Source organism: Lepisma saccharinum, chromosome 16 (genome assembly GCF_977018435.1).
Source record: "Lepisma saccharinum chromosome 16, izLepSacc3.1, whole genome shotgun sequence".
Lineage (NCBI taxonomy): Eukaryota > Metazoa > Arthropoda > Insecta > Zygentoma > Lepismatidae > Lepisma > Lepisma saccharinum.
In genome coordinates this window covers 42,696,304-42,724,124 of record NC_139244.1, presented here as the reverse complement: position 1 = coordinate 42,724,124, position 27,821 = coordinate 42,696,304, and the positions used below count along the sequence as shown (strand labels likewise).

General features: G+C 37.7%; 1 protein-coding gene across 11 annotated transcripts in view; it reads right to left on the bottom strand.

Moving 5' to 3' along the window:
- Positions 1–27,821, bottom strand: part of Srrm1 (Serine-arginine repetitive matrix 1) — a 143,259-nt gene that overhangs the window by 22,131 nt on the left and 93,307 nt on the right. For 6 of the 11 annotated variants that reach the window (XR_014443503.1, XM_083138060.1, XM_083138064.1 and 3 more), the window contains 8 exons: positions 25,819–25,965; positions 21,670–21,852; positions 20,627–20,849; positions 13,995–14,326; positions 12,311–12,398; positions 2,990–3,082; positions 1,719–1,810; positions 346–568 (listed from right to left, as the gene is read on the bottom strand). Coding sequence is in view for 10 of the 11 variants with exons in the window: in XM_083138060.1 (XP_082994186.1) it covers positions 346–568; positions 1,719–1,810; positions 2,990–3,082; positions 12,311–12,398; positions 13,995–14,326; positions 20,627–20,849; positions 21,670–21,852; positions 25,819–25,965 (1,381 nt within the window). In the remaining variant the exon portion in view is untranslated. The remainder of the gene's footprint in view (positions 1–345; positions 569–1,718; positions 1,811–2,989; positions 3,083–12,310; positions 12,399–13,994; positions 14,327–20,626; positions 20,850–21,669; positions 21,853–25,818; positions 25,966–27,821) is intronic. The other 5 variants (XM_083138061.1, XM_083138062.1, XM_083138066.1 and 2 more) reach the window with 5 other exon arrangements.

The following is a 27,821-nucleotide window of genomic DNA, read 5'->3' as shown; positions in this document are numbered from 1 at the left end:
ATTTAATTAAGAATTATCAATAAAAGAAATTGCCGTGGTGATCTAGTTAGCAGGTCATCTGAACAGGAGACCCCAGTTCATTTCCTGGGGTAGGTGATCTAGTCTGAACTTTTCTGGACTTGTACCGCAAACAGTGGCTTCGGGATTCACTCAGCCTCAAACAAATGTGTCCCTGGGGGGAGGGAAGGTAGCCAGGGCATGGTGCTGGTGGCTGAGATTGAGAATATGTGGGGCCTCACCTCTACATTCCCTGTGTGTGCCTTCATGGCATAATGCAATGTGGACAGGGAACACCTTCCTTACCACAATAAAATAAATTAAATGTAAAGAATGAAAGGAACATACCTCTTGTCTACTAGCCTTGGGTGAAGGGGACTCAGAGCTAGACGACCTCCTCCTCTTCTCTTTCTTCACTATCCTAGGAGACTCCGATCGCTTCCTCTTCACAGTCCTTGCAGGAGATTCCGACCTCCGCCTGTTCCTCACGGCTCTCTCGGGAGATGCCGACACTGACCGATCCCTTTGTACTTTGTACGGAGACTGGGACCTCTCCTTCCTTGCTGGGGACCTATGGAAAGCAGAAATTAATACAGGATACCCAAGTCTCAACTCTCTCAATGTCATACTATTTAGTATTTACAGAATAACACTTGCATCATCCTTATCAATTGCACATAAAGTATTGATCATAAACTAAGTTCTTCATAATTTCAATAAAGGTCCAAAACACACACAGTTTATTTTTTATTTATTTGTACATAATTTTCAGCGTGTAAGAAGGAAACAGAGACAGGCTGCATTGACAAGACCCTTCCTTTCAGCGTCAAAAATTTGAAAATGATGAGTTGCGGGTTTGTGGATCTCGTCTCCTTCAACTCCTTTGTTCCCCACTCATTTCTTCTGGCAATAATTTTTGAATTTTTATTATTTAGCTCTCACTTTTTCCATCCCTCCTCAGTCCCTCTCCCACCCTTTTTCGTCCTTATTTTTTTGCTAAAAAAGCTGACTTTGCTCATTAAAAATATGTAAAAAAGGAACAAAAAACTACTAAAGATCCTAACCATCCAACTAAAAAATGGTTCACCAGTTGACGAAACATAGTTAAAAAAGAACTACACAGTTCTATCAGAGGAACTCCATTCATTTTGCAATTCCAGTCTTCCAAGTACTTTTGAAGAACTTCCCAACCACTCTAAAACAAATTAATAAATATAGTGGAATCTCGATTTTACATTTTTCAGAGAAGCAAGCTGAAAAAAGTTAAATGTAAAATCAAGGAAAATTTGTAACTTTTTTTGCGATGTTGAGACCATGAAGATTGAATGTAAAAAAATCAGAATTTCACTGTATGTGTTAATTTTGGGATCTGTGAATCTTTAGAATGAAATATGGTAGTTTTTGATTACACCACCGTGCATATTATTCAGAGTTCCCATCAAGTCGATTACATGAACAGTCATCTGCTATGTCCTCACAATTAGAGACTACTCAGCCCCTGTAATGTGTATACTGTGGCCAAGCCATTACTGTTAACTTTACATGTTAATCTAATGAACAAAGATTGTTCAACGCTGTTGCAAATAAATTAAAAATAAAATAACATTTTTTTAAAAAAAATTACCGATACAGATAACCAATATTCTACCGATCAGATATAAAATTCTGAAATTCAATGACAGGAATTTGCACAAAATTCACATTATTCTGAATATGCTTACCGTCTTTTTTTCATTTTTCTATTATTATCAAAGCCATCACTTTCCTCTGACTTTCTAAATGGAGAAGGAGTTCTTGAAAGGCTGCGAGAAAACTGAAAAAGAAAAAGCAACACGATTTTAAAATGCTACAATACATACATTTTAGTATTGTACTTATCTGGTTTTACGTGTCTTTTCTGCCTCATTAGGCTAATCACAACAATGAGAATGAATGACTAGGAAAAATTGATGAAGAGGCAATCACAACGAAACACCTATTACTAGACCAGGGCTCGAATCTAGAACCTTTGGTGGCAAGAAGGTAAGTCGACCACTTAATATGCCTGTATCGCCTTCAGCACCTCACACATTGCAACACAGTAGCAGCAACCCAAAGATATAACACACAACTATTTTTTAATATTATTATTACAACAAACTGTCATGAATTTTACTGTCCAGTAGTTTCATTATGGAAAAGGTTGTTTTAAAGTCATTTTATGCCTTAACAGGGTAATCAGAACTGGGCTTAAAGAGTTTGAAACAGGATGCAAACCACTGTGCAATATGCCTCTGGCTGAATTGGAAGAGTATGGCCTGAAGTTTACATAGCAAAGTTACAAGTGTTCTGTGTGTGACCCTTTTGTAACATGACAGATATCAATGCGATGGTCCAGTTCTCCCCAAACATGTCAGCATGTACATGCCAACAATTTACTCAAATTTCTTGCTCCAATCATAGATGGACTGCTTTTTTGTGGGCGGTTGTTTGCTACACTGTGTTCTAAAACGATGCTGTACGACAGTAACAGAAGTTGTTTTTGTAAATTCAAGCACACAGGAGGCCTCTTCTACCTGGCTAGTGGTCATATTGCTCGACTGATGTAAAGGGCACTCACGTGATGCTGACATCACGAAAACACACAAAAAGTGGAGATTGTAAACTTGAAGACTTTCTCTATAAAACTACTAAATGCTTCCTGATAAAACAATCAATTTTTCGATTTATAAAGCATTTAATCTGTCCATTTCTTTTAGGCTCCTAGTGTTTAATTACCAAATTTTAACATTCATTGTTCTGTCCTCAGCATGATATATTTTTCTAATGCCACAGTGAGTGTCAATAAAATTATAAATATGCAGAAAATTCAATTAAGAACAGGTTTTCTGGCAATCCTATTGTACTGTGTACTTTCAAGTTTCCTTGTCTTTGCTACATATCAATGTACAATCATTCTACTGAACTGGGTTTGCAATGAAAATCATATCACTGACAAAAGAACTGGCCTTACCCTCTCTTTTGGCACAGGCGATGCACTCCTAGACCTAGAGCGCCTCTTCCTCCTCCCCCTAGGAGGTGATCTCAGTCTATCACTACTTGCACGCTGCAAGGAAACAAGATAGATACTATAGATATTTATAGTTATTTACTATACTTGTTTAAATGCATAGCTTTTTATGTGCACAATGAATGTTCTTTCCCTCACTTTTCAGTACTTGAATATATTATTCTCCATGGCATATTTCTTTATGTAGCTCACTTCCTCTATCATTTCCAGGTAATTCCATTTCAGAATGATTTAACATGGTTAAATGTGCAAGCTACACATGTGTGCACGTTAATTATTAACATGCCAGAAATTGTTGCAATTTAAGCAATTACAGAAATAGCTAGTTAAACATAGTTGCTATGTCAGGGATGCTACAAGGGATGGTCAGATGGTCACATTTCTTTTTCATTCCGGAATGAAGAAAGCAGTGTGCAAATAGAAGGGTAGCAACATTGAAGTTTAATGCCCACATATGTGTAAGTACATGGTTGTCTGACAGATAGTGCCACGATGGTGGTCCGTGAAAATGGAGTCTGCAAGTGACACATTACAAAGAACGAGCTGTAATTCAATTGTTAGTGGCGAAGAAAGAAAGTGTGGGAAGCATTCACAAATAGTTGTGTGCTGTGTATGGAAGTTCCGTGATCGATAACAGCACCGTTGGATGCTGGGTGCAGAGTGTTAAGGCTTCAGGGAGTAGAAAAATGGAGCTGTGTGATCAGTTGTGGGGATACGAGCTGGTACAAGGAAGGAATTCATGCCCTTGTTTCATGCTGACATAAGGCCGTAGACGTAGATGGAGATGATGTAGAAAAATAACATGTGTAAAGGAAACATTCAGTTATAGTGCGAGTGATTTTCATACATTTTGAATGTATCCCGAGAAAAAAATTGTGTGGTATTACTTTCTGAGCAATCATTGTGTATTACCTGGTTGCTACTTTTTTAAATGTATTATTTTTTATTGTGCACTTCTACTGCAAATTCATCACAGTGATGATGCAACTAACAACAACGTAACTGATGTGATGCCTTCCCACCCATGAACTTCCATAGTATAGTACAGCTGGGCCATTATTATTTTGGACATATACCAATGAGCTTACCAACACAAACAGTACAGGATTAAAAAAAAATAAGAATGCAGTTTAAAATGTTAGAAAATGAACATTACTTTGTAGGTTTGGCATAGCAATCGACTAACGCTTTGCAGTAGCATAAAAAATTGACACTTGCTTTGCAATCAACTGGTCCTGGGTTAGAATCACAATGTACACTTCTGTTAACAAAAAGTGGCACACTCGTTTGAGTTGAAGTCCAGATTCGTGGCCGGAAGTACAGCACAAGTAAGTGTTCGTAAAGCAGCAGTGTTGTTTAATATCAATCAATTTAACCATATGCAGGGAATTTTGTCTCTCTCAGACTCAAAGAAAAGGCTTAACGGAAAGATTGCAGCATAAATATTAATTAACTGGAATTTCCACGTCTACAATCAAAGTAATGTAAATGTGAAATATTCCTGAAATTTATTTTAAAAAGAAATGAATTTTTGATGTTTGTGACGAAGTAGTTATCACAATTCGTCAGAATGCGAGGGTTCCAGGTTCGAATTTGGCCTGAGCATGGGTGTTCTTTTCGAGTCTCATCATCGCGAGTAGCTGAAAATGGAAGAAAAGATGCAGTAAATAACGAAAAGGAAAAAATGCAATAAGAACAAGCGAGGCAGAAATAGTGCTGGTGCAATTCCTGAAAATGATGAAAGAAAAAATCTTTCGGAAATAGTGTCATCCTAGTTCAGGAGAAAGCTTGAAGAATAAATAAACTCCTTCCCCATACACTTTGGCAAACGGAATAGCAAAGTTGGCACTGAATATGGAATGGGAAAAATAATAGAAATCCTAAAGGAAGAAGAGTTTATGTCACAGCCAGGGGGGCACATGAGAGGAGGTACCCCCACATCAGTCATCCAGGTTTTTAAAAATAAGTCAATGGTTGTCCTCTGATTTAACTTTAACAGCAAATTGAAATTTTGTAAAATAAAAATTGTCGGGCTTTACTTGTTTTACACGTGCACGTTGGTTTGTTGCACAATGTACACTTCTGTTAACAAAAAGTGGCACACTCCTTTGAGTTGAAGTCCAGATTCGTGGCTGGAAGTACAGCACAAGTAAGTGTTCGGAAAGCAGCAGTGTTGCTTACTATTAATCAATTTAACCATATGCAGGGAATTTTGTGTCTTTCAGACTCAAAGAAAAGTGCTAACGGAAAGATTGCAGCGTAAATATTAATTAACTGATATTAATTAATTTTCCACGTTTACAATCAAAGTAATGTAAATGTGAAATATTCCTGAAATTTATTTTTTTAAAAAATGTGTTTTTTATGTTCGTGACGAAGTAGTTATCACAATTCATTAGAATGCAGAGGCCCCGGGTTCGAATTTGGCCTGAGCTTGGGTGTTTTTCATCGTCGTGAGTAGCCGAAAATGGAAGAAAAGCAACACTAAATAACGAAAAGGAAAAAAAATGCAATAAGAATAAGCGAGACAGAAGTAGTGCTGGTGCAATTTCTGAAAACGAATGCAGAAAAAATCTTTCGGAAATATTGTTTTCCTAGTCCAGGAGAAGGCTTGAAAAATAAATAAACCCCTTCCCCATACACTTTGGCAAACAGAATTGCAAAGTTGGCACTGAATATTCGATGGGAAAAATAATAGAAATCCTAAAGGAAGAAGAGTTTATGTCACAGCCAGGGGGGCACATGAGAGGAGGTACCCCCACATCAGTCATCCAGGCTATTAAAAATAAATCAATGGTTGTCCTCTAATTTAACTTAACAGTAAATGGATTTTTTTGTAAATAAAAATTTTCGGGCTTTACTTGTTTTACACGTGCACGTTGGTTTCGTAAAATGGAGTACAATAATAGAATTGTAACTCTCGTAAAATTCTTACCGAATTAATGAATATATCCGTAGATTCCAGAATAATGACTCTTCATTTTGAAATAAATAATTTAAAATAAAAAAAAATTATGTGCCATTGGTTAATGAGATTTGTCGTCACATAGCAGAATCCGCTATATTGACGGAAACTAGAGAACAGTTATCATTTAGGGTTGCAAACACTAACCTTCCACAAAAGCACGATTTCCCAGTCTTCATTAATTTTCATGCACAACTTCATTTGTATTTTGTCAGCAATGTGTACAGCATATGAACACTATCTGATGAAGCGTATTGCTTTCAAATTAATGTAATTAGCGAGAAGCGACATCAAAATTTCGAGCTGGATGGGAAAAGATGTAATCTTATGGATAAATTACTCGAATAGCTTGGTTTCTTCACCGTGGCTTGTGGCTGTCAGTTAAAGACCAACTTTGTAAGCTGAAATCCTAGGTTCGAGTCCCCGTGTTCCCAAAATATTTTTTCTTACCAAATGGGTGCTACATAATGTATTTTATTCTCATCACACCAATTGCAGCCTGAAACTTTGTTATTGATTACGTGCCTATAAGAAAATATGTATTGACACTATTACTCTTTCAGAGAACGTGACTTACTCGAGACTACTTGAAATTGAGATTTTTTAGTTGCTGCTAAGCCTCTATATTTAAAACAAGTGCTAAAATTGTAAATTGTTTAAAATTAATTAATATTTACGCTGCAATCTTTCCGTTAGAACTTTTTTTTGAGTCTGAAAGACACAAAATTCCCTGCATATGGTTAAATTGATTGATAGTAAGCAACACTGCTGCTTTCCGAACACTTACTTCTGCTGTACTTCCGGCCAAGAAGCTGGACTTCAACTCAAACGAGTGTGCCACTTTTTGTGAACAGAAGTCTACAATGGAGATGTATATTACCATATGATTTGACACATACAGATCTACTACATAGAAATTAAATTGAAAAATGCATTCTTAACCATGACTTGAACCTGAGTCTCGGTCATATTGTACAATGGCTCTAATCAACCAAGCTAAGTCTGTTTTCATCTCACTTTTCACTTCTGGAGCTTTATCTCCAGGGAAACGCCACACTGACGATGTAAATGGTGTTTAGTTCTCCCAGCATTGAACTATATACAGAAAAACCTTGTTAATACGATAATGGTTAATACGAAGTACCCTTTAATCCGAAGTTCTTCCCATTCCCCAGCCGATAAGATAGGATTTATAATATATTTCGGTACGGGTAAATCGAAATACGGATAATTTTTAATACGAAGTTGTTTACAAGACCCTTCGGCAAAACTGGTTTCGCTTAATTCGAAGTAGACACTTGCATAAGTCGACAAGAGAAGATCGAATGTGGAGAGAGCTTGGACGTTATTTTAACTTGACCTTGACATGTTTCCTTGTCCTAAGAGCTGCTGACAACTCGAGGGAAGCAGCCCGAAATGCTCGCTGGACATTGACATTCCCCGCTGAATGCGCCACCTTGGAAATATTCACCAGTGCTAGATGAGAAATGTGAGATATGATTGCAGGAATGTTCCAAAATACAAGACGCGTGGCGCCTGGAAGTCTCACCCATCTGTCTAGCTCTGAGCTCGAGATTCAGCAATTTCCCGTGAGCGAGCAACTTTTGGCCTGGTAGCCGACAACTTCAGGTAACCACTTTCATTACAAACGTGTTCTTTGTGCCCTGTAGAACTTCATAAAAAAAGGGAAACTGTTACAGATAATCAAAGCCAGATAGGCCAACTAAAGATCGTCAACCCGCTTAATGCGTTGTCATCTAGGTCTCCCGCAAAAGTTGACGTCGATCACACGGGCTACTTTCCTTTGGCATCTAAAATAAAGCAACCACTTCTTCAAAACGAACAAAAACCGTAGGATAAGTAAAAGAAAAGTGACCCCCTCCCTACTCCTACAACAGCTCATTATCCGCCACTGGTGTGCATGGTAATGTGATAATTGCAGAATTCAGGTCCCTCTTTTTTGTTTGAATGCAGCTGTCTGGATAGGAAATATTGCCCGTATTATTGTCTTTTGCATGGTAAAACACTGCTGATAAAAGTTCGGTCTTCGACAATTGCTCATTGCAATTGCGTAATCTTTAAAATGCGGATGATTTCCCTTCTGCTCATAACTTCCAGCTGGTCTCACTGTGTTTACGCTGCAGCTGGCGCCAGTGTTTAGTCTAGCTTCTGGATAACAGCAATGACTCATCCAGAGCGCGATAACAGCAATGACTCATCCAGAGCGCGAAGGAATAAGCCGAAATTCGATCTCCAAAACCATTAGCGTGCTGCTGTTAAAAAGAAAGGGGAAAAAAAAAAGAAAACAATGCTCAATGTAGGAATACGAGAGGAAAAGTTTTGGCGGAGCGAGTGTTTGACCTCCAGTATACTCCTGAATCCTACAATAAATTGTCGATTAATCTGAAAATACGCAAGTTTCGTAAAGCTTGTTTTGAGTTCATTTTATGTTGATGAGCTAAACAGGACTAAATATACAGTTTAAAGTGGGATCCAAACTAGAGAGATTATCGAGTGCGGCACTGTTTAATGTGTCCTAGGATACACATTCGGTGCAAACACATGGAAAGCTGTGTGTTTAATTTTTTTAGAGGGGATTACAATGCAAGTTGAGGAAGAGTTTGGACTGATCCCTGCAAAGGGGGAGAGGGGGCAGGGCGAATATGAATTTAACTGAAGCAAAGAAAGCGTGACTTTTTTTAAGATGTGTTTTAGACAGCCGAACCAGAACAAAATTTACAGCACAGATTTATTTTTTTATTGTGCCAGGGAAAGGTTGTGTTCTCTCCCAAGAGAATCTTATCTTACCAGTTAATCCTGTAACGGACAATTTTCTAGTAAACACACATAAAATCCAATATTCATTGTGTTTGATTATCTCCCGTCTCTTGCTCGCGCCAGTGTGACTACTGTCAAGATTCTTCAGAGTTTCACTTCTTGCAATAAACGAGATTGTTTTCCTTTCCGTAGGTCTCGTGGAAACGGGTTTCTTATGAACTAAAATTGTAAGAATTTCATGGAAGAGCAACGACTTTGCACAATTAAAAAAAATACAGTTTTTTAAAAGACTTTTTGCCACAACATGCGTCCCGTTCATAACCGGTTGTATAACTAGGCAGGATAAATGGTGTTAACAGTCTCCTTGGAATCTTTGTGTCCGCGTAAGCTCTGTGTTCTCATTTTGTGTAAGGAATTTTAAGGAATCTAGCAATTTGCAACGAAAATGTGTTCATCGCAAAGAAAAGTGGTAGCTTGCGCAATCATCAACACGTTTCAAAGAATTTGCTACAAGCAATGTTGTAGAGTATTGGTAAAGTACTCGCCTCACAAATATCTTTTTCCAAAGAATTAAGGGTCACGGGTTCAAATCCTAAGCTCTAAAATTTCTTCTCTTTTTTTTTCCTTTTTACACTTTCTTTAAAATGTACAATATTATTATATAGTACATATAAAGCTTATTTTCTGAGCTACCACGAAGTATAAAACATCCGTTGTGGGGGTAATTTATAATCTACTTTATTTACACCTGGAAAACAGGTGCCATCTTGAAAAGTTTGGATAACTCGAAGTCGTTTAATTCGAAGTTGACATTTTTTGGTCCCTTGAACTTCGTATTAACGAGGTTTTCCTGTATTCACTTATAATTTGGCACACACACACAATGTACTACTTAGAAGCAGAAGCGAAACCATGACTTGCTCCATGACTTAGTTGGTAGAGAAATCGCAAGATGTACAAGAGATCTGGGATTTATTCCTGGTCAAGCCTGAATTTAAACTAAGTCTCTAGCCTTCTTAAACTCAAAGGTTCATGGCTAAAGCAACACAGGCCTTCCATCTGTCCCTATCTTGAGCAAGATCTATATACTCTTTTCCATCCCAACCGATTTCCTTTAGGTCCATCTCAACGTTGTCCTCCATCTTCGTCTTGGCCTTCCTACTGGTCTCTTACCATCTGGTTTCCCAACAAGAATCCTGTAAACTCCTCTTTCCTCTCCCATTCGTGCCACATGACCTGCCCACCTAAGTCTTCTTGATTTAATTATTCTAATAATATCTGGACATGAATACAAATTATGTACTTCTAAATTATGTAACCTTCTCCACTCAACTGTCTCCTCATCCTTTTTAGGTCCAAATATTTTCCTAAGGATCTTATTTTCAAATACTCTCAATTTATGTTCCTCTTTCAATGTAAGCGACCAAGTTTGACACCCATATAATACTACAGGTAAAATTACTTTTTTGTATATTTTAACTTTTAGTTTCTTAGATATTAAACGAGAAGACAAAAGTTTATGAAGAGAGAAGTAACATGCATTTCCTGAATTAAGCCTACTTTTTATTTCCTCTTTAATATAATTTTCACTTGTTAATATTACTCCTAAGTATTTGAATTTGGAAACTGGTTCAAACAAGTTGTTATCAATAATTAGATTTTGATTATTACCTAACACTTGGTTTCGGCCTGTAAGCATATATTTAGTTTTCTCTTTGTTAACTTCCAAACTTATCTCTTTAGCAGTTTTGAAAAATTTGTATGTATTGCATAGTTGTTTGAATCCCATATCAAATTGTATGTCCAATCCTCATTAGACTACATGTGCACAAAATGACTTTAAAAATAAATTGTAGTAGCCACTTTTCAAGCATCCAATGTTCTCTTCTCAGGACCAAAAGACTTATAAATCCCACAAATGCCCCATTTTAGACAGGCCACCCTCCTGAATAGCATAGTTGCATAGCAATGCTGTTGCACTGTATTAAAGAGGGTGCAGATTCAATTTCCAGTGGAGTCACGTTGCACAGTGAATTTTAAACTATGGTCCAGTCCCAATTCGCCAATCTTGTTCCTGATCCAATGTAAGGATGTAATTACAAATCACAATTCTGTTTTGTTCTTATGATTTAAGCAGTGTGTTGAGCACTGTAAAGAAAGGAGACTTTCTCACATCACAGCTGAAAGTTTCTAAAATACACACTTATCAACAATTTTTCACTCATGGTGTTTATGTCAATTCATAAGCAGACTGACAATTTCTATGCAAATGCATATTTTAATTGAAAGGGTACATTTAAAAAAGTAATTAATTTTTGACCTGTTTTGACCTAAATGTAAGGAAAGTGAGGCATATTTAAGTTGCAATTTTGACTATAGCTGTACATTTTATTTCATTTTGGATATACAGTGGAACCTCGATTTTATTATTTTCAGGGAAACAAGGTGAATAAACTTAAAATGTGGGAAAAATGTAAAATCAAGCAAAATGTTATAACATTTTGCTATGTTGGGGCCATCAAGAGTGAATGTATGTGAGAAAATGTACAATTCAGGAATGTACAATCAGGGTTCCACTGTAATGGCATATTTTACAATTTTTTTTCACAAATGATATTTATTTTGGGACAAATGTAAGATTTTCCAGATGGCAAACTTGTTTGGACCACTTTCCAAGGACATCAATTTCAAATTAACCTTTAGCCACCACCAGGTGAATGTTATCAAGGTCGCTGAGTAACAGCATTCCACATGGGGAGAGGAATGGTGGTGTTGAAGGCACTTTGCAATCATTCATATCAAACGTCAATGGTCGTCAGATTCTTGAGCTCCATGATGCCTCAAGAAAAGAGTTTCCACAACATGAAAGTGAATTGATGCATATTAAGAAAAGTGTTATACTATTATACTATAGATGAAACAAACAAGGACAGTGTTTCACAGAAGCTTTGGCAATAATCAAAGGTGGTGCTTCAAGATTTCAGGAAATTCCAGGCATGAAATATGCAACAAGTTTCAGATGGTCTTGAAGAACAATCCTTGAATTGAATTACTTGAGGAAAGGGTTACACCACAAAACGTGAGTCAAAAGAAGGAACAGCTGCAAAGGCCAAGTTGAACATGGAGGATTTTTGCCACCTTTTGAAATTTGCTCCCTGCAAGCCATATCACTCAAAAAGGTGGACCAAAGCATTATTAGGTAGGTGTTCCTAATGCAGTGATCATTCATTGTATATACTTATTAGGATATAAATTATCTTTTGTGTAGTCGTGTAAGTATAAAGTTTCCAAATCAAATACAGCATGACAACATAGAAATGCCATTTTCATATAACAAATTTGAAGCTGAAATTCAGTCAATTTTTGTACAGAAATAATATCTTTGTATTACAAATATGTGTGCGTACACGAGTAAATATTACTACTGAATCTACCCTAATTTACAGCCTCCTCAACGAACTACTCAAGAAGAGCCAAGAAAGCTAATTTAATGAAAGAAATGAACCCTACAATATACTCACACTATCAGATGACCTTGAACGTCTTGTTTCAGGTGGTGTAGTAGAACCATACCCATAATTCTTTTGGGCAGGACTGCGGCGAGGACTTCTGAAACAAAAATTACATTTACGTTTCGAGAAATTGTGAAATATTATTATCTAACTGTATTATACATAAATAGGGATGGTTCAGTATGATTTTTTTTTATAATACCAACTCTACAAAACAGATATAAAACTAAAAATATTCCGTGAAGAATGGTTATATCATCTAGGGCATAATTTGTGTGGCCACCTCGGTAGCTGTCAGGTAACAAATTTTTGCCAATGGTTTTAATCGGTATTCTACAGATACATTTTAAAATGGTCCTTGAAGAACACGACAGGTTCACCCCTTAATTAATTAATGTAGTGAGTTGATTGCAGTTTCGCTTTAGAAAAGACACTGCATATTTAAACATTTATTTTACACATCAAGGACACATGAATTTCTTGAAAACAACAAAATTGTAGAATTTTACACTACATAATAGCTATTAACCTGGCGTTGGCCGACATGTTAGCACTGTGCTAACATTGAAATTTATGTGCTTATATATCTGTTGAAAATCCGGAAGCTCTTCGAGATGCAGTCTAGCTGTTTTGTTGTTTTGTTACGGGTGGGAAAATATAATAGGGTGGAGTGTTCTCTTTCGTTATTAGGAGCTGTGCCGTGATCCTGTCAACTCATTGTCAGATGTTAGCGTGATGCTCACATGTCCACCAACCACGTTACTGTTATTTTCATTTGTTTATTTTTTATTTTCATGAATTGTATTGGTCTTCTTGTGTTTAAGTGACTTTTACATTCGGGGCAATACTCATATGGTTAATGAACGATACAGACTGTGAAAGTGTAGGCGAGGAGAAGAGCGATATTCTTGGTTGAGAAGATAGTGAGAGCAGAGATAGTGGGGAGCAGCCTGGCATAAGCGAAGTTCTCGAAGATGACCATTAAACTCAAAGAAATGTTCATGGGCCACAGTACCCTGGACGTGATGAAACAACAATGCGGAATATTGAAATAATTAACAAAAAATGATATTGAGAACCAAAAAGATCAACAAAATTTGAAAAATGGGAGGTGATAGCATCGTGCTAACATGTTGAACATCCGACATCAGTCTACCAACGCCAGGTTAATAAATGTAGTGGATCAATAAAATTGTTTGTAATTTTACTGCTAAACCACGATATTAGATTGCAACTGGGTGAACCAACCTCAATGGCAGAGTGGTTAGAACAGCACACTATGATGCCAGTGACCTTTGGGTTCAAATTCTGACCTGAACATGGGGGTTCTTTGTGAATGTCCCTTCATCAATTTTATCATATCATTACTTATACTCATCTTCGCGATTTGCCAAAGTGAAGTAAAATAAACCAACCCAATAGAGTGCTAATTAACGCCCAATCCCTAATAAATTACATTATAACATGTACTTAATTTTTTTTTAAAGGAACATTCTAGACCTTCATACAGTGCTCTTCTTAGAACAAAGAGTAATAATTCAAATGCAATAAATGTTAAAACTTCATCATACACTGTGATTATTTCAAAATGTCTTACTATGAAGTGAAAATCAAGCAATGTGTCAAAATGTCAAGGCTAGTGTAAAATGTATGCTTCTAAACTTACATTCCCTGCAATTGCGCTACCACCTACCTTCTCCTTGATATCTGGGGTGGTGGCCTCCTGGATGAGGGTGGAGGCATTCTCCCTCTGTCCCTCGCACGCTCTCTGTCTCTCCGTTCTCTCTCCCACTCTCTTTCTCGCTCCCTGGCTCTCTCCAACCTTTCCCTCTCCCTTGCTCTCTCTCGTTCCCTCCTGTTCCACTCTCTCTCCCTTTCTCGCTCCCTATCCCGTTCCCTCTCACGGTCCAGTGAACGGCGTGATCGCATGCGACCTGCTCTGTTCCTGTCCCAGTCTCTGTCTCGACCTCGAGATAAGCTTCTGGGGCGACGAGGTGGGCTTCCCGAGCGACGACGGTCACGATCCTGCGAAGACATTAACAAAAATGTTTTTATGTAACAGGATGCAGCACACCAGACTCAAAGGTGTATTACAAATAGAATTGAGTTTATACCAATGGTGACAGAGCTAGGTTTAGGCCTAGGTGCCTAGAAAAGTAACTTACATTGACACTTGCTATGTTCTTAATGGTATGCTTCATATTTAAAAAAAAAAGTTATCCTAGTGGAGTATTGAGAGTGCACACTTAAGAAGTATTAGGCTCATTCCACAGTCATGTATGTGACAAACATACCTTCACATATAGACACAAATAATGGTAATTTGGCTCACCAATGAAGTATTGAGATGAAATCTATTTTATCACATAAATAAGAATGTTATAAACAGTATATAATATTAGAAAATAGATATGTTGAATGTTACAGTTTAAATTGCTTTTTATAATGATCACGTATGTGACAAAATACAGAAGTTACATTTCACATACATGTCTTCTTCAAAATTCTGTGAATTATACAAAACAATATGCATTTTGAATTTTTTACAAACTAGTAAAGGACTAACAAATAAATATCACTTAACAGAAAAAAACTGATTTCTATTTACATTTTTCTAATGTAGTAAAAGTGTGTTGGTCATGTATGTGAGAGGCGATCAGGTTCGTGACATTCTATGAGGAATACATATTTTGGTTACCTGGCAAACTCTTGATACTCATTTTACTTAACTGAGGATGGAAATTTCATAATTCCACGTGGCAGCGATTTGGGGGGGGGGGGGGGAGAATGGGCAGTTGCCCCTCACTTTTTTCAAGCTTTGCTCCCTCAGCTAATCCAAGGAAATGTGAACTGTCTTTGCCCCCGAGTTGTGTAACCCAATGGCCGCCACTGTGTTTGAATTATATCATTCAGTTGCATGGTGCTTACGTCATTTTCTGGATATCTCTGAAGTTATGTTCAGACTGTTTCCTAATGAAAACTACACTAATATCAGACTTTTGCACTGCGGACACTTGTGCAACACATGGTTTCCACATTTCCTTTCTACATCTTTTTACAGCAGGAAAGTGCCAAGTGAAATATCTGAAGTGCATATTGTAGCAAATGATGACTGAAGATTCAATACTGTGTGCACCACTTTGATGGTCACAGCATGACTCTTTATCCTCACAGTAACAAATCTCTTGTACAGGGGTGTTTAATGACTTCACTGCTAAATGGACCAACATGATCCCTGGAACAGGATCTGATGGCATATCCCTGCTTAATTCCTGGAGCTTCTTTACTGAGATTTCACTCAATTTGGACTTCATACCTTTTCACATCACTCAAGATATACTCATATTTAAAACTACTTTTGCAATTACTGCAGCTCGTTGTGTCATGACTCCGTCACACACTCAACTCTTACCCTGCCACAAATACCAACAACAACTCCTTTCCAATGGGAAGTTGCTGAATACTTTCATTCAAAACCCAAAAATCGTCATTGTGATCTGGATATCATGTAGACAAGGTAGCAGATTAACTTGTTTATAAATTTATTCAATGGAGCTGCACTCCAAGTTATCAGTTTTGGTATATTAACTTGAAACCTGAGAATTTCAATGAATTTAAAAACGAAAACAGACATGAACTGTTTGATCGGATTTTTTTGCTTGTCTTAAAAAAGAGAGCAGCAGTGAATAAGGTCACTGTCTACTCCGAAGTGTTGATTGTATTTCATACTGTCATTCAAATGAATGGCAAAATCAAAAGCATTGCTTGCTTGTATGTCAGATTGAAAGGCTGCAGTTTGAATTATTTTCTATTGTTCACTAGGTGTATTTTTAAGGAGAAAACTTTGAACACCCAATACAGTCAAATCCCGATTTTACATTTTTCAGGGGCCTGTAAATAAAAAACGTAAAATCCGGGAAAGCATAAGGGAGGGGTGAAACTCAAGTGTTGGTAAGAAAGGACTACACACTTGACATTTTATGGGGTATATTATGTCAGAAATTATTTAACAACGGGAAAGAAGTATGATAATGACTTTCTATTTTTTAAGACGTGCTGTGAAAGTCAATGACGGATTAACGGGATCCACTTTTGAGGGTAGGGACAGTGGATGACTGCTTCTAATTGCCACCTATTAGGTTCAGTTTATGCATCTATTTGTGCGAGATCTCCGTTTACTCTGTAAACTGGTAATTAGTTGCTATTATTAGAAGTCCTGGGTAATTGGAGGGGTGATCATTTATAGTTGGCACAAAGCATCTTTATATACTGTAATCAAAGTGTCCTGAAGACATGCAGAACGGCTCAGATTCCACTTTGAGCTGCATATGTATCCAGTCCCGATCAGCCCAACAGCATGAACAAAACAAGTTGTCAAATTTACACATGTTTAGATGTCGCAATAAATTATCAGTGACATGTGCAGGATTTCCATGCCCCCCCCCCCCCACACACACATATATATATATATATGAAGCCCAGAGTGGTGTTCAAATGCCCCCAAACCTCCAAAATATCCTGGTCCACAACACTCCTTCACCACACACCCAACACCCCCCTGCCCACAAATGCAACCACCCTAGGTGCAAAACCTGCCCCATCCTCATTACCTCTCACACCCTCCAGGTGCACACGGCCACTGGCAAATTTACCCTCCATCCCAAAGGGACCTGCCATGCCTCAAACCTTATCTACATCCTCACCTGCAACATCTGTGGGAAATATCAACGGCCCTCAACCTCCGCATCAATAACCACCGCTCCTCCACCCACAACCTGGACTTCACTGTCGCCGTCCACACCAACCAACACATCATCAGTTTCAACGACTGCTTCCGGGTAGCGATCATCCATCTCCTACCCCAACTAGCCAACACCTCTGTTCGCAAAAGATGGGAGACGGCCTATATATCGGCCATGAGTGCAACCACACCACCTGGCTTGAACAAGGCCACCCAGTAATGCCCACCCCTCACCCACCGTCCCTCCCGAGCCATCCCATCCCTCCCGCCCTCCCTCCCTCCCAACTCATCCCACACTCTCATAGTTTTCGACGAGCCTGGTGACGAAAAAGTGTTTTTTCGTTCTACGCACCGCTTCTTCTTCGATGGGGACCTGGCAACTCTGCAGGGCCCCAACTTCCGGTTCCGTCTCGTTCGTCTCACACCGATGATGCTACTAAGCTAGCAAAAATTTTGAATTTTTCCACTGTCCGGTGAGTGTTTCCTTTCTCCTTCTTTGATTTTTATTTAGCCCTTTTGGCCCTCCTTGCCAATGTGGGAGATGGTGTGATCAGCACCATGCTCCGGCCTCGTTTACCCCACACATTCTTCGATTTTTTCAATTTGAAGGTGATGTGATGTGATCAGCACCACATTTGGGCAGCCACCTTGTTATTTTATACCAAATATGCATTTTAATGTCATTTAGATGTGCACTAAATTTGGTTGTTCTCAGAAAATATTGCCGCACCCCTCGTTTATCCACTCATTTTTCCTGGCCCAATCACTTTACAACATACGAGTTATATGCATAGAGAAAACATTCTCTGTCTCACGTAGAAGAACCATTTATCCCAACTTCGCCCCCCTCCCGCACACTATTGATTTGACACAATTTTTTTCCATCAGTGAGTAAACTATCGCCCTTTATGTCCATAGGAAAAAAATGATCACTTTAGATTGTGCATTTTCAGCTTCATTCTGATAACCAAATGATATAGTCTGTAAAAACACTTCAGATTAAAAATAATCAAACTAGATCCAATCATATTTCCTTAGGAATCTAAACTAATTTCCATTGAAGGAAAAGTGCCGTTGTTATCCGGTATGGCAAATCCTTAATTTTTTCCATTTTCAACGCTGCAACCAAGAAGATAGGAAAAGTTTCTTACAAACAAGTCCACACCTGTTTTTTCGTTCCCGTAAACTAGGAAGGATTCAGTAAATGTATGGACAAAGAAGCGAATGGTGATTGAGTCTCGTTGTCAATTTCCCACTTGCATTTTTGTGGAGGGGAAGGGAGAACAAAAACACCAGTCACACATATTGTGTCCAAACTCTAAGGAGGGCAGCATTTAGAGAAAATCGGTTTGGCAACAGTGCGCTTGTTGTCTGACCCTGCGGTAGAAGGATCGGCCCATTTCATCTTCATGGGGAATGCAAGAACTGCTGTTTTCCCTTCCTGTCCCTCAAGGGAGGTATGCCAAATGCAAGCTGTACCCTGCATCTCCCCTTCCCCACCCTGCCTCTTCGCTCCCTCCTCTTGCACGAAAGCCTAACATCTGGACGTTCAAGGTCGCATGGTGAATGAAACAGCTGCAAAAGCAAGAAAATGGAGGGAGAAGTCGCGTAGACAACAGAACAGGAACAGGTTTGTGCCAAATTTTATAACATCGACACAGCTCGGAAAACGTATGCAACGGGAGTTATAGCGAACATAAAATCGAGGTGAACATCCTATTATTTAACATGGCCTTTTGCTGGGGCCTGACTGGATGAACGTATTATGCAGGAAAACATACAATCAACTCTCGATTCTACGACCCGGAATATAATGACCCTCTCGAAGTAATGACCCTTTTCTCGGGAACAGTGAAAAATTTGGGAAAAAGTTGAAAAATTGAAGGAAATCTGCCGCTGTTTTTTGCACTCGTTTTATTCGCACTCATTCCCTTCAAAAGTGCTCTGCCGCTCCCAAGTGGGTCTGATCTGAAAATAGACACCACCACACCACGCCTGAGTGATATCCAATAGCACTTACCTCTACCCTCCCCTCCACCAGGTGTGCCAATGTTACCCCACCCCCAACGACTGCTACACAACATGCTAGGCTTGTTTTGCCATTGTGATTTTGCTTGGTCTTGGATAAGCGAGAAAACAGAAGATCGAATGTGCTTGGATGTTATTTTAAATCGACCTTGACTTGTTTCCTTGTCCTAAGAGCTGCTGACAACTTGCGAAGGGGGGGGGGGGGGGGCAACCCGAAATGACTGCTGGACTTGCAGTCTTTGTCAATGTGTATGGCAGGTCGAGCTCTTTCATCGATAAATACACCACCATGAAAATGAGAGAGAAGATCACAGGAATGTTGCAAAATGTGCCTGAAAGTCCTGGCCCGTCTGTCCAGCTCTGACCTAGAGTTCAACAGGTTCCCGCGAGTGAGCAACTCTTGGACTTTTAGTCAGTGGCGGCGATTAGGGAACTGCCCCCCCCCCCCACTTTCTGCCACTTTTGCCCCCGCACTATGCTAAATCTTATCTACGAAGTGAAATGTGCTGTCTTTGTTTTGAATCTCGCAAAGCTGTTTTCATTTGAAGATAACGAAATTTGATCTCCAGAAAGAAAAACAAGAGTTAAAACCACTTCATGTTCTGTGCTTTCTGATAAACAAAAGAAAACCCTTCATTTTATTTTGCGTCTGACAAGAATAAACTTCCTGAACACTCAGAGTAGTGCTGGATGGAAATGCACACAATATAATCACCGCTTTTCTTCAGAACCTTTCATATAAGGGGTGGGGGGAGTACACAATTTGGCACCTTGGTTTCAAATTCTGTGAAATTAGCCATTAGTGGTATATTTCTTACATAAAAATTATGTTTCTCTATTTGAAGTTGGCAATATAATTAGAATATCATGTTAAGGAAACATTACTACAGATAGTATAAATTAGTACCAATCTTGCATTGCTTTCAACCAAAATAAAATAATAGTTCCAGGTTTCAAGGCAATATTCCCAAAAATTTCAATGAGGATGGCCACCACAATTAATAGAACTACAAATAAAACAGTTTCGTGGAAAAAGTGAGTACTAGTTTCTCTGTATTTATACTACCGGATCTCTCATTTCCCAATTATGAATAAAAATGACAACTTTTATGAAGGAATAAAATGGAATCAACAGTTTACAATAAACATTTATGAATAGATCCTTATATAGGTAACTTCAATTTAAAAAAAAAAAATATTATGGACATGAAAAATTGCACTGATGAATTTGACATTAAGTTAAATGAATTGTTATTTATCCTTACAGTGGAACCCTGATTTTAAATTTTTGCCCCTCATACATTCAATCTTGATTGTCCAGTCTCAAAATGTATGCTCACTTTTACATTTTCCTGCATTTTCAGTTTCTTTCAGCTTGGTCCCCTGAAAAACGAAATATCAAGGTTCCACTGTATATAAATGACACAATGGTTTAAAATTGACTGGTGGATTGCTCCTTTATACTCAAATTTCATAGCTCTGCCATAAGAACAGCTCGTAACAACTTGAGGAAGTTAATAAAAAAAACAAAAAAAAAACATGATAACAATGCTTACCCTCTTCCTTCTACCATCCTCATCTTCTGACTCACTAGCTGTATCTTTGTTACTTCTGTAGTGACGCTTCTTCTGTATGCTATCCTCCTTCTTCCGTATTTCAAAGTTGTCATCCTCCTTTGTGGGAGCAGCCGTCTCACTGGCAGCAGAGGAGTCACTGCTTGAACTTCTGGATCGCTTCTTTGGTTTGGGTGATGGAGATCTTGAAGACTCGTGGTTGATTCTGAAAGAAAAGATATCCACCTTCCATAACATACATAAAAGATTCTTTCTTTCCTTTCCTTATTCTCCTAACGGTGCCTAATAAAGCAAAAGCGTCTACTCGAGGGGAAAGGGGGGGGTTTTCTTTAGTTCCCAACCATACACCAATTTTAACTCAATTCACAAATGTACATCTTGTTGGTTAGTAGTGCTAGTAAATGCAACTAAAGCTCATGTAAATTAATGGGTTTTAGTGTACCACAACATAAAACAAGTGAACAGCTGAATAATATGACAATGAAAGAGAAATGTTCATACTGGAACCAGGTGGGATGAATTGTTAAATGATAAGACATTGGTACAATATTTCTATGTACATAATTTTTTTTTTTTTTTAAATACTTCATACTTTTGGTCTAAATAATCTATCTTGGGCAATGAACACAACAATCTTGAAGATTTTTTCTTTATTAACTTCATTGTGAGAATCAGAGCATAGCATACACATCTGAGGAGAGATCATTTTCTATCCATCAGGTCTTGGACAAGGCTCTTGCAATCAAATCTTGTAACGTTAAATGGCTGTAACAATAATTAACACTGTGTATTTTCACATATATAAAGCATATTATGAACAAACTATGCAACTACAAAATAACACTTTTGGCAACATGTCAATGCAAATTCTATAAATTAATCTATTTGCTAACATCATCCAAAACTACTACACCACAAAGCGTACTTGAAAGCACTAACATGATGAATAAATCTAAGAGACTGGTATAAGGGTAGCAGCATGCATATCACGTGTGCACTAATGGAACCATGTTAGGAACCCTCACCGTGCTTTGTGTGAAGCAGGAGAGGGAGACTTGCTGCCACTTGACGAACGCCTATGGTCTCGCACGCGAGGGGATGGAGACCTGGAAGAAGAGTGCGAGCGTCTGTGCTCGCTGTTTTCCTCTGGCTTGGCTCCGCCAGCCATGCTGAGTAGTTTGGCCTGGACGCTGGACATAGGAAAACTGCTGGAAAATCAACAAGATGCCATCAGCACAGACGGACCCGATCAAACAACAATGGCACTACATCAGGAAACTACAACCCTTTACAATATGCTGGTTCATTTCCATCAACGTACTATATTATTTCGAATGCGCTGTAAATCAAAATGTAAACATGAAGATGCAGTTGTTAGATATTTCAAAAATCTGATGAGACATGAAACTTCAAGTTATAATTCCAGGTTTTCAAGAATAAATTTACAAATTTCAGGAATAAAAATTTTGACAATTTCTGGCCCCTTAATTTTGAGTATTCAAAGGCATATTATCTGTATCTCTTTGCCAAACTTCCTCTGTTCTCATTACTCAAATTCTTCCATTTTACATTCACAGCTGCAATGAAGTACAAAAATTCCTATTTGCTGATTCAGAACAATATGTAGCTATTAAACAGTTGTACTCTTCTTTCAACCCTTCCATACACAATTCAATTGTCAATGAAACAGGGCATTCATGACAACAAAATCAACAATTAAAAACCAGTGAACATGGAAATTTCGAAAGGTCTGAAATTGCACCCACACACAACCAAAAAAAAAAAATTGACAACAATCTCACATTTTACCACAAGGTGGCAGTGTGTACAGCAAGAAAGAGAAAAAACTAGATTAGCTGCAACAAAGACAATAATTTTCTTTCCACACGAAGAAGCATATCAGAAACTCCAAAGAAGTGTAATTATTTTCTCGGTATTATAATGTAATCAGAGAAACTGAGTGATCATAATAACATAAAATAATTCATAAATTAGAACCTCCACAGATATATAGGTAGTTGTGTTCCATTTTGTTTATCTAAACTAAAATTTAAGATCAACACACAAAATATTACATTTTACTGTTGGTCATTGAATATAATCCAGCACATTGCTCACTCATATAAAACATTATTCTTTGTTGTGTAATTGCAATTTAATAAATACTGACAAGGATGTTCCATGCTCCCTCTTTCCTTTCTCACAGGTCACAAGTTACAATCACGTGTTTACACCTTCCACCTTGATTACAAATCCCATTCTGCACCTTGATGTTTTTTCGCAATGTCAATAGCATGTGTTTCGATTGATTGATTGAGTCATGAAAGGCTTTATTTAGAACAATTCTTAACATGGAAATTCTTGGATCTTAACCACAAATTCCATATGAAGCATTGATGTGTGCTTTGAAGTCACTTTCTTTAAGCATGGAAGTCTGTGTGTTCCTTGTAACTCATTTGATCATGTAAGCTTAGTGATTCACTTCTGATATCTGTTGACAAGTCAGAAACCACAACACATAGAAAGATAAAATTCCATGAGCTGAAGACAGTACCAAGTTCTATTATAATGTGATATTTGATGTATCAATCTACCTGTCTGTCTGTATGTATGCTAATTAGTCACACAACTGACAACTAAAATACACAAATTATATTTTGTGAAATGAAATGCCTATAATTTGAGAGAACATTAGTTAACCTGATTGGCTTTTATCCACAAAGTTGTTTTTTCTTTCTCGATTAATTTCAGTGGTCACTGCCACCATCCTTGTTGGAACTTGCTGTACAGTTAACAACAGCGCACCTAGCGGCAGCCAGAGAACTACAAACAAAAGATGCACACCAAGCAACAGTACAGCAAGTTCCAACGAGGATGGTGGCAGTGGCCACTGAAATTAATCAAAAAAGAAAAAACAGCTTCGTGGATAAAAGTGAGTACTAGTTTCTTTGTATTTATATACTCCCACATCTCTCTTTTCCCAATTGTGAAGAACTGATTGGCTTATTTAGAAAATCATGAAACTACACATAAAAGTTTCTAAAGTTTATCACATATTGCATTCAGATTGATTTAAAAGCTGTAAGCAACAAACTGTGAATAAATGCTGTGGTCGTTAAGATGGTAAGGTATTGGACTGCCTTGCAAGATCCAAATTTGATTCCTGCATGTTTGAATCCAACAAAACTACCTCAAGAAAGACCTCAACAGCAAAATTACCCAAATTCTTCTGAACATTGTGAGACACGTGCGAGTGTTCATGGGAGGAACTGCAACGATTGCCAGTGTCATAAGGAAGAATAACTTGACAGGATAGAGGATATTTATCCCTTGTAATGTTTCGAGCATCCAGATCTCCTGATGTAACTTCTCTGGAGTTTGAGTATCCGGGGAATTATGCAAAATACAATGTATTTTCTTTAAAGTTCAGAAAATACAAGATTTCACTGACATTTGTTTTGAACATACGTGGGTTGTACCGAAAGTAATGCAAAAGTGGTCGTAACCTCTTTATTAACTGATGTAGATCGTTCATATTGCACATTTAGTTGGAGTGACTCTTCCTCTATACAAACCAGCTACTCAAGTAGTCTCCATTTAAAGCGATGCATTTGCGCCATCGTACAAGTACACACTAACCGAAACAGACAGGCACAAGGAAATCCAAATGCTTGGCTACTGCTGTATGTTGGCAGAAAACAACAGCTCTAATTATGAGGTAAATTATAGCAATGCAGAGACAATCACCAACTGTTGAAAGAAAAACACACCTTCCTGTCAGTCAAAATTAGATAAATCAAACATTTGATACTGTTTCTCCGCTTGTTAGGCTAATCATGATGAGAATAATGAATGGTAACTAGATGAAATTGATGAAAAGATGTTCAGAAAGCCCACTCCATAACTTGATAACATTTTAACATTCACCTTCTCTTTGTCATTTACCACTGGTAGCATAAATATTTGCCCTCATGATAGGAAACGAACAAGGTTAACAACATCTGTGGCTACCATTTTGTATTTGTGTTGCATTTTACTTAATTTACTTATCTGCCACTTTTGGATAATCATGACGACGAGGATAAGTGATTAGGTAAAATTGATGAAGGCACACTTGCAAAGAACGCCCATACCCAAGCTGGGACTCAAATCCAGGAACTTTGTTGGCAAGGCAAGTTGACCATTTAACATGATCCGTCAGATTGCCAGCTGTTGCTACAAGGAAAGAGCTTTGTCACAATAGAAGTAATTATTATTGTTGAGCATTTTTGCATAAATAAAATCTCCTTGGAATTATGCAAAATATGCAAATGTAAAAATGTAATATAATAATAATAATATGTAAAAAAAAGTGGATTTCCTGAATAAATAACTAATATTCACATTATGTTGCATGTGACTCCATGAACTTTTTAAAACAAAACTCTAGTTGCAATTTAATACTACCTATACACGGGCACGTATAACAGTTCTGAATTATTTTAAATTCCTAAAATGCCCAAGTATTAGTGTAAGGACAAATTACTTACAACAATGATATAAGATTCGAAGTGGTACTTATCATTACTATGAATTAGGAATTCATACAACCTTTCCCAGGAAGGCATCAATTAGCAGACTTCTTGCTTGAAAACATGAGAGGCAGTAAGCCAAGAGGGACTGAACTTACAGTTTGAAGTAGGATTCAAGCACTGTGATTGTAACCCCCCCACAAATGTCTTTATTGCAAACATACAATAAACCACCAAATTATCAAAAACAGCCTAGGTAAATTCTTTTCAGAAATGTGTGTGCTTATTTTGATCTCTGCAACCTCACATATAAAGTGGAAACAATGGCCGGCCTGTATGCAAACAAAGCAGGTGAAACTGCTACTGATCTCCCATTCAAATAATAATAAAATTTAAAAAACTGCCAAGTGTCGATGCGTAAGCAAAGTTTCGAGCCATGTTGATTAAAAAAGAAGAATGATGACAAAATAGTTTTGGAAGGTTTACGCCGTTTTTGGTAAACTTCTCAATGTAGGGTTAGAAACTGTGAAGTATGAAAGAAAATGAAGGAATAATGTTGGTCTCCAAGAAGCCAAGGCACGTTAGTGAATGCAGGAGCTTGAGCGTTGGCTCTGCTTAACACAAGAGACTGGGAAAGATTTGGCAAAGGGCCAGCCAACATACCTAGGTGCTTGGTCCTCTCTCTCATCCTTCTTGCTTCTCTCAGACCTAGGTGAGGATTCTCGGCTTCCATGATTGTTAGTTTCATGCTTAACTTCGGGCTCAGATGTATTCTCTGCTGGTTCGTCTGATTCTGGTGCTGATTCCTCCCTGCAAAAACAAGCGCAATGTTAAAATGCACGACACACACCATGCCATTTTAACTTTGCATGTATGCATTTTGTCAAATTCATCCAAACCTACAAACCTGGTGGTGTAACTGCTATATGCAGTATACCAGAAACTAAAACCAAATGTAAATAGGAGAAAAGGTAAAAGTTGGAATCTTGCAACTACATGCTGTGTTACCCTATGTTACAGTCATTTGTTCCTTGACCTTCTTGAACATTGTGATCAGCACCATGCTCTAGTTGCCCTTATTCTCAAAGGCAGCCACAGGTACTCACTGAGGCGCTGGGTGAGCCATGGAGTCATGAAATCATCCACTTTAGGCTTAGGGTAATTTTGAAGATTTGTGCCATTTCTGGTGAACTTCACAGTGTTAGAAACTGAAGTATTAAGGAAATGGAAGAATAATACTGGATCTAAATCACTGTAATATACCTCCCCCTGATTACAAGGTAATATCCTAGCAAGGGGACCCTTTGTATATGTCCATTTAAGGTCATGTACAATTGGTAAAACTGTTGTTGTTATTGATGATGCACTAAGGTACTCTAGTATAATTTATTGAAAAGTAAGTGGAAACTGCTGCTTAACCAGTGCTGAAACATGGGTCCTTCAGATTCCACAAATAAAGATCTATTGAAACAAATGACAGATTTGTGCATGCTAATGCTTTACCCTCAATTTAAATGCAGAATTCCTGGCATGAGCGCAGTGGTGAAAAATTTAAGGGGGCTATGATGATCAAGATCAAGTGTGGGGCATTACCCCCACATCTCCTATACGCCTTCATGGCATGGTGATAAGCATAGGGTAACACTTTACCTTTTTTTTTATGATGATCATCATTTGTAGACTTTTTTAAAAAATTCATTTTGTAAAGAACTATGACTAGAGGCACATATTTTTGGTAAATAAAAAAGCAAAATTTTGGTACAAAAACAGAGTCAATTTCGGGTTCAAAAGTGGTATTTTAAATTAAATTTTGCTGTTATAGCGGTGAAAAAGCGGTATATAAAATTACATTTTGGTTTTAAAAAAATGTGAATATAATCTCAACATTGATTTAAAAACTGCACTTACCACACAAATTAACAAATCTCTTATAATAGCACATTTATGTAGTAACCAGAGTATTAAGTTTATTCCTGTATAAAGGGGTCCATTTTTCTTCTAAAATATTTACAGCAGAATTAATAGATTTTCCGTGAATTGCATAACAAGCAGGATAATTCTGACTTCAGAAAGTGTTGCATTGGTAAAAAAAAAAAAAAAAAAATAAATAAATAAATTTTGTGTTAAAGAGTCTATTTTGCATTTTGCAGTTCATTTCATATTATTTCGTGACAAAACGGGGTGGAAAAATACAACTCACACCTTTCTGAAACATGAAAAATGAACATTACAATGTGTTATTTCACATTTCATGTTTTCGGCAAAAACTAAATATGCATGTCTCTAACTATGACATACAACTCCAATGCAATTGTGAAGTTGGCAGACTGGACACACACCTGTGCTCCGCTAAAAAAAAAAAACAACTCTCAAAGTGTAAATCATCATTGTACAGCAAAATACACTAACAAATACCAAAAAGATTTTCTTGGGCTATCGACCAGGTGAGTTGTGGAAATGATTCCAAGCTTTCGAGAGCTAACGTCACTCTCATTTTCAGGGTAGAAGTGACTTCTATTGGAATCATTTCCACAACTCACCTGGTTGATAGCCCGAGATTATCTTTTCATCATTCGTCACCAGAAAAGCTTCAAGTTTTACTTCTACTAACAAATACCATTTCTGCATGATGAGACTTGCAAATTTGGTTCTATCGCCAAATATTA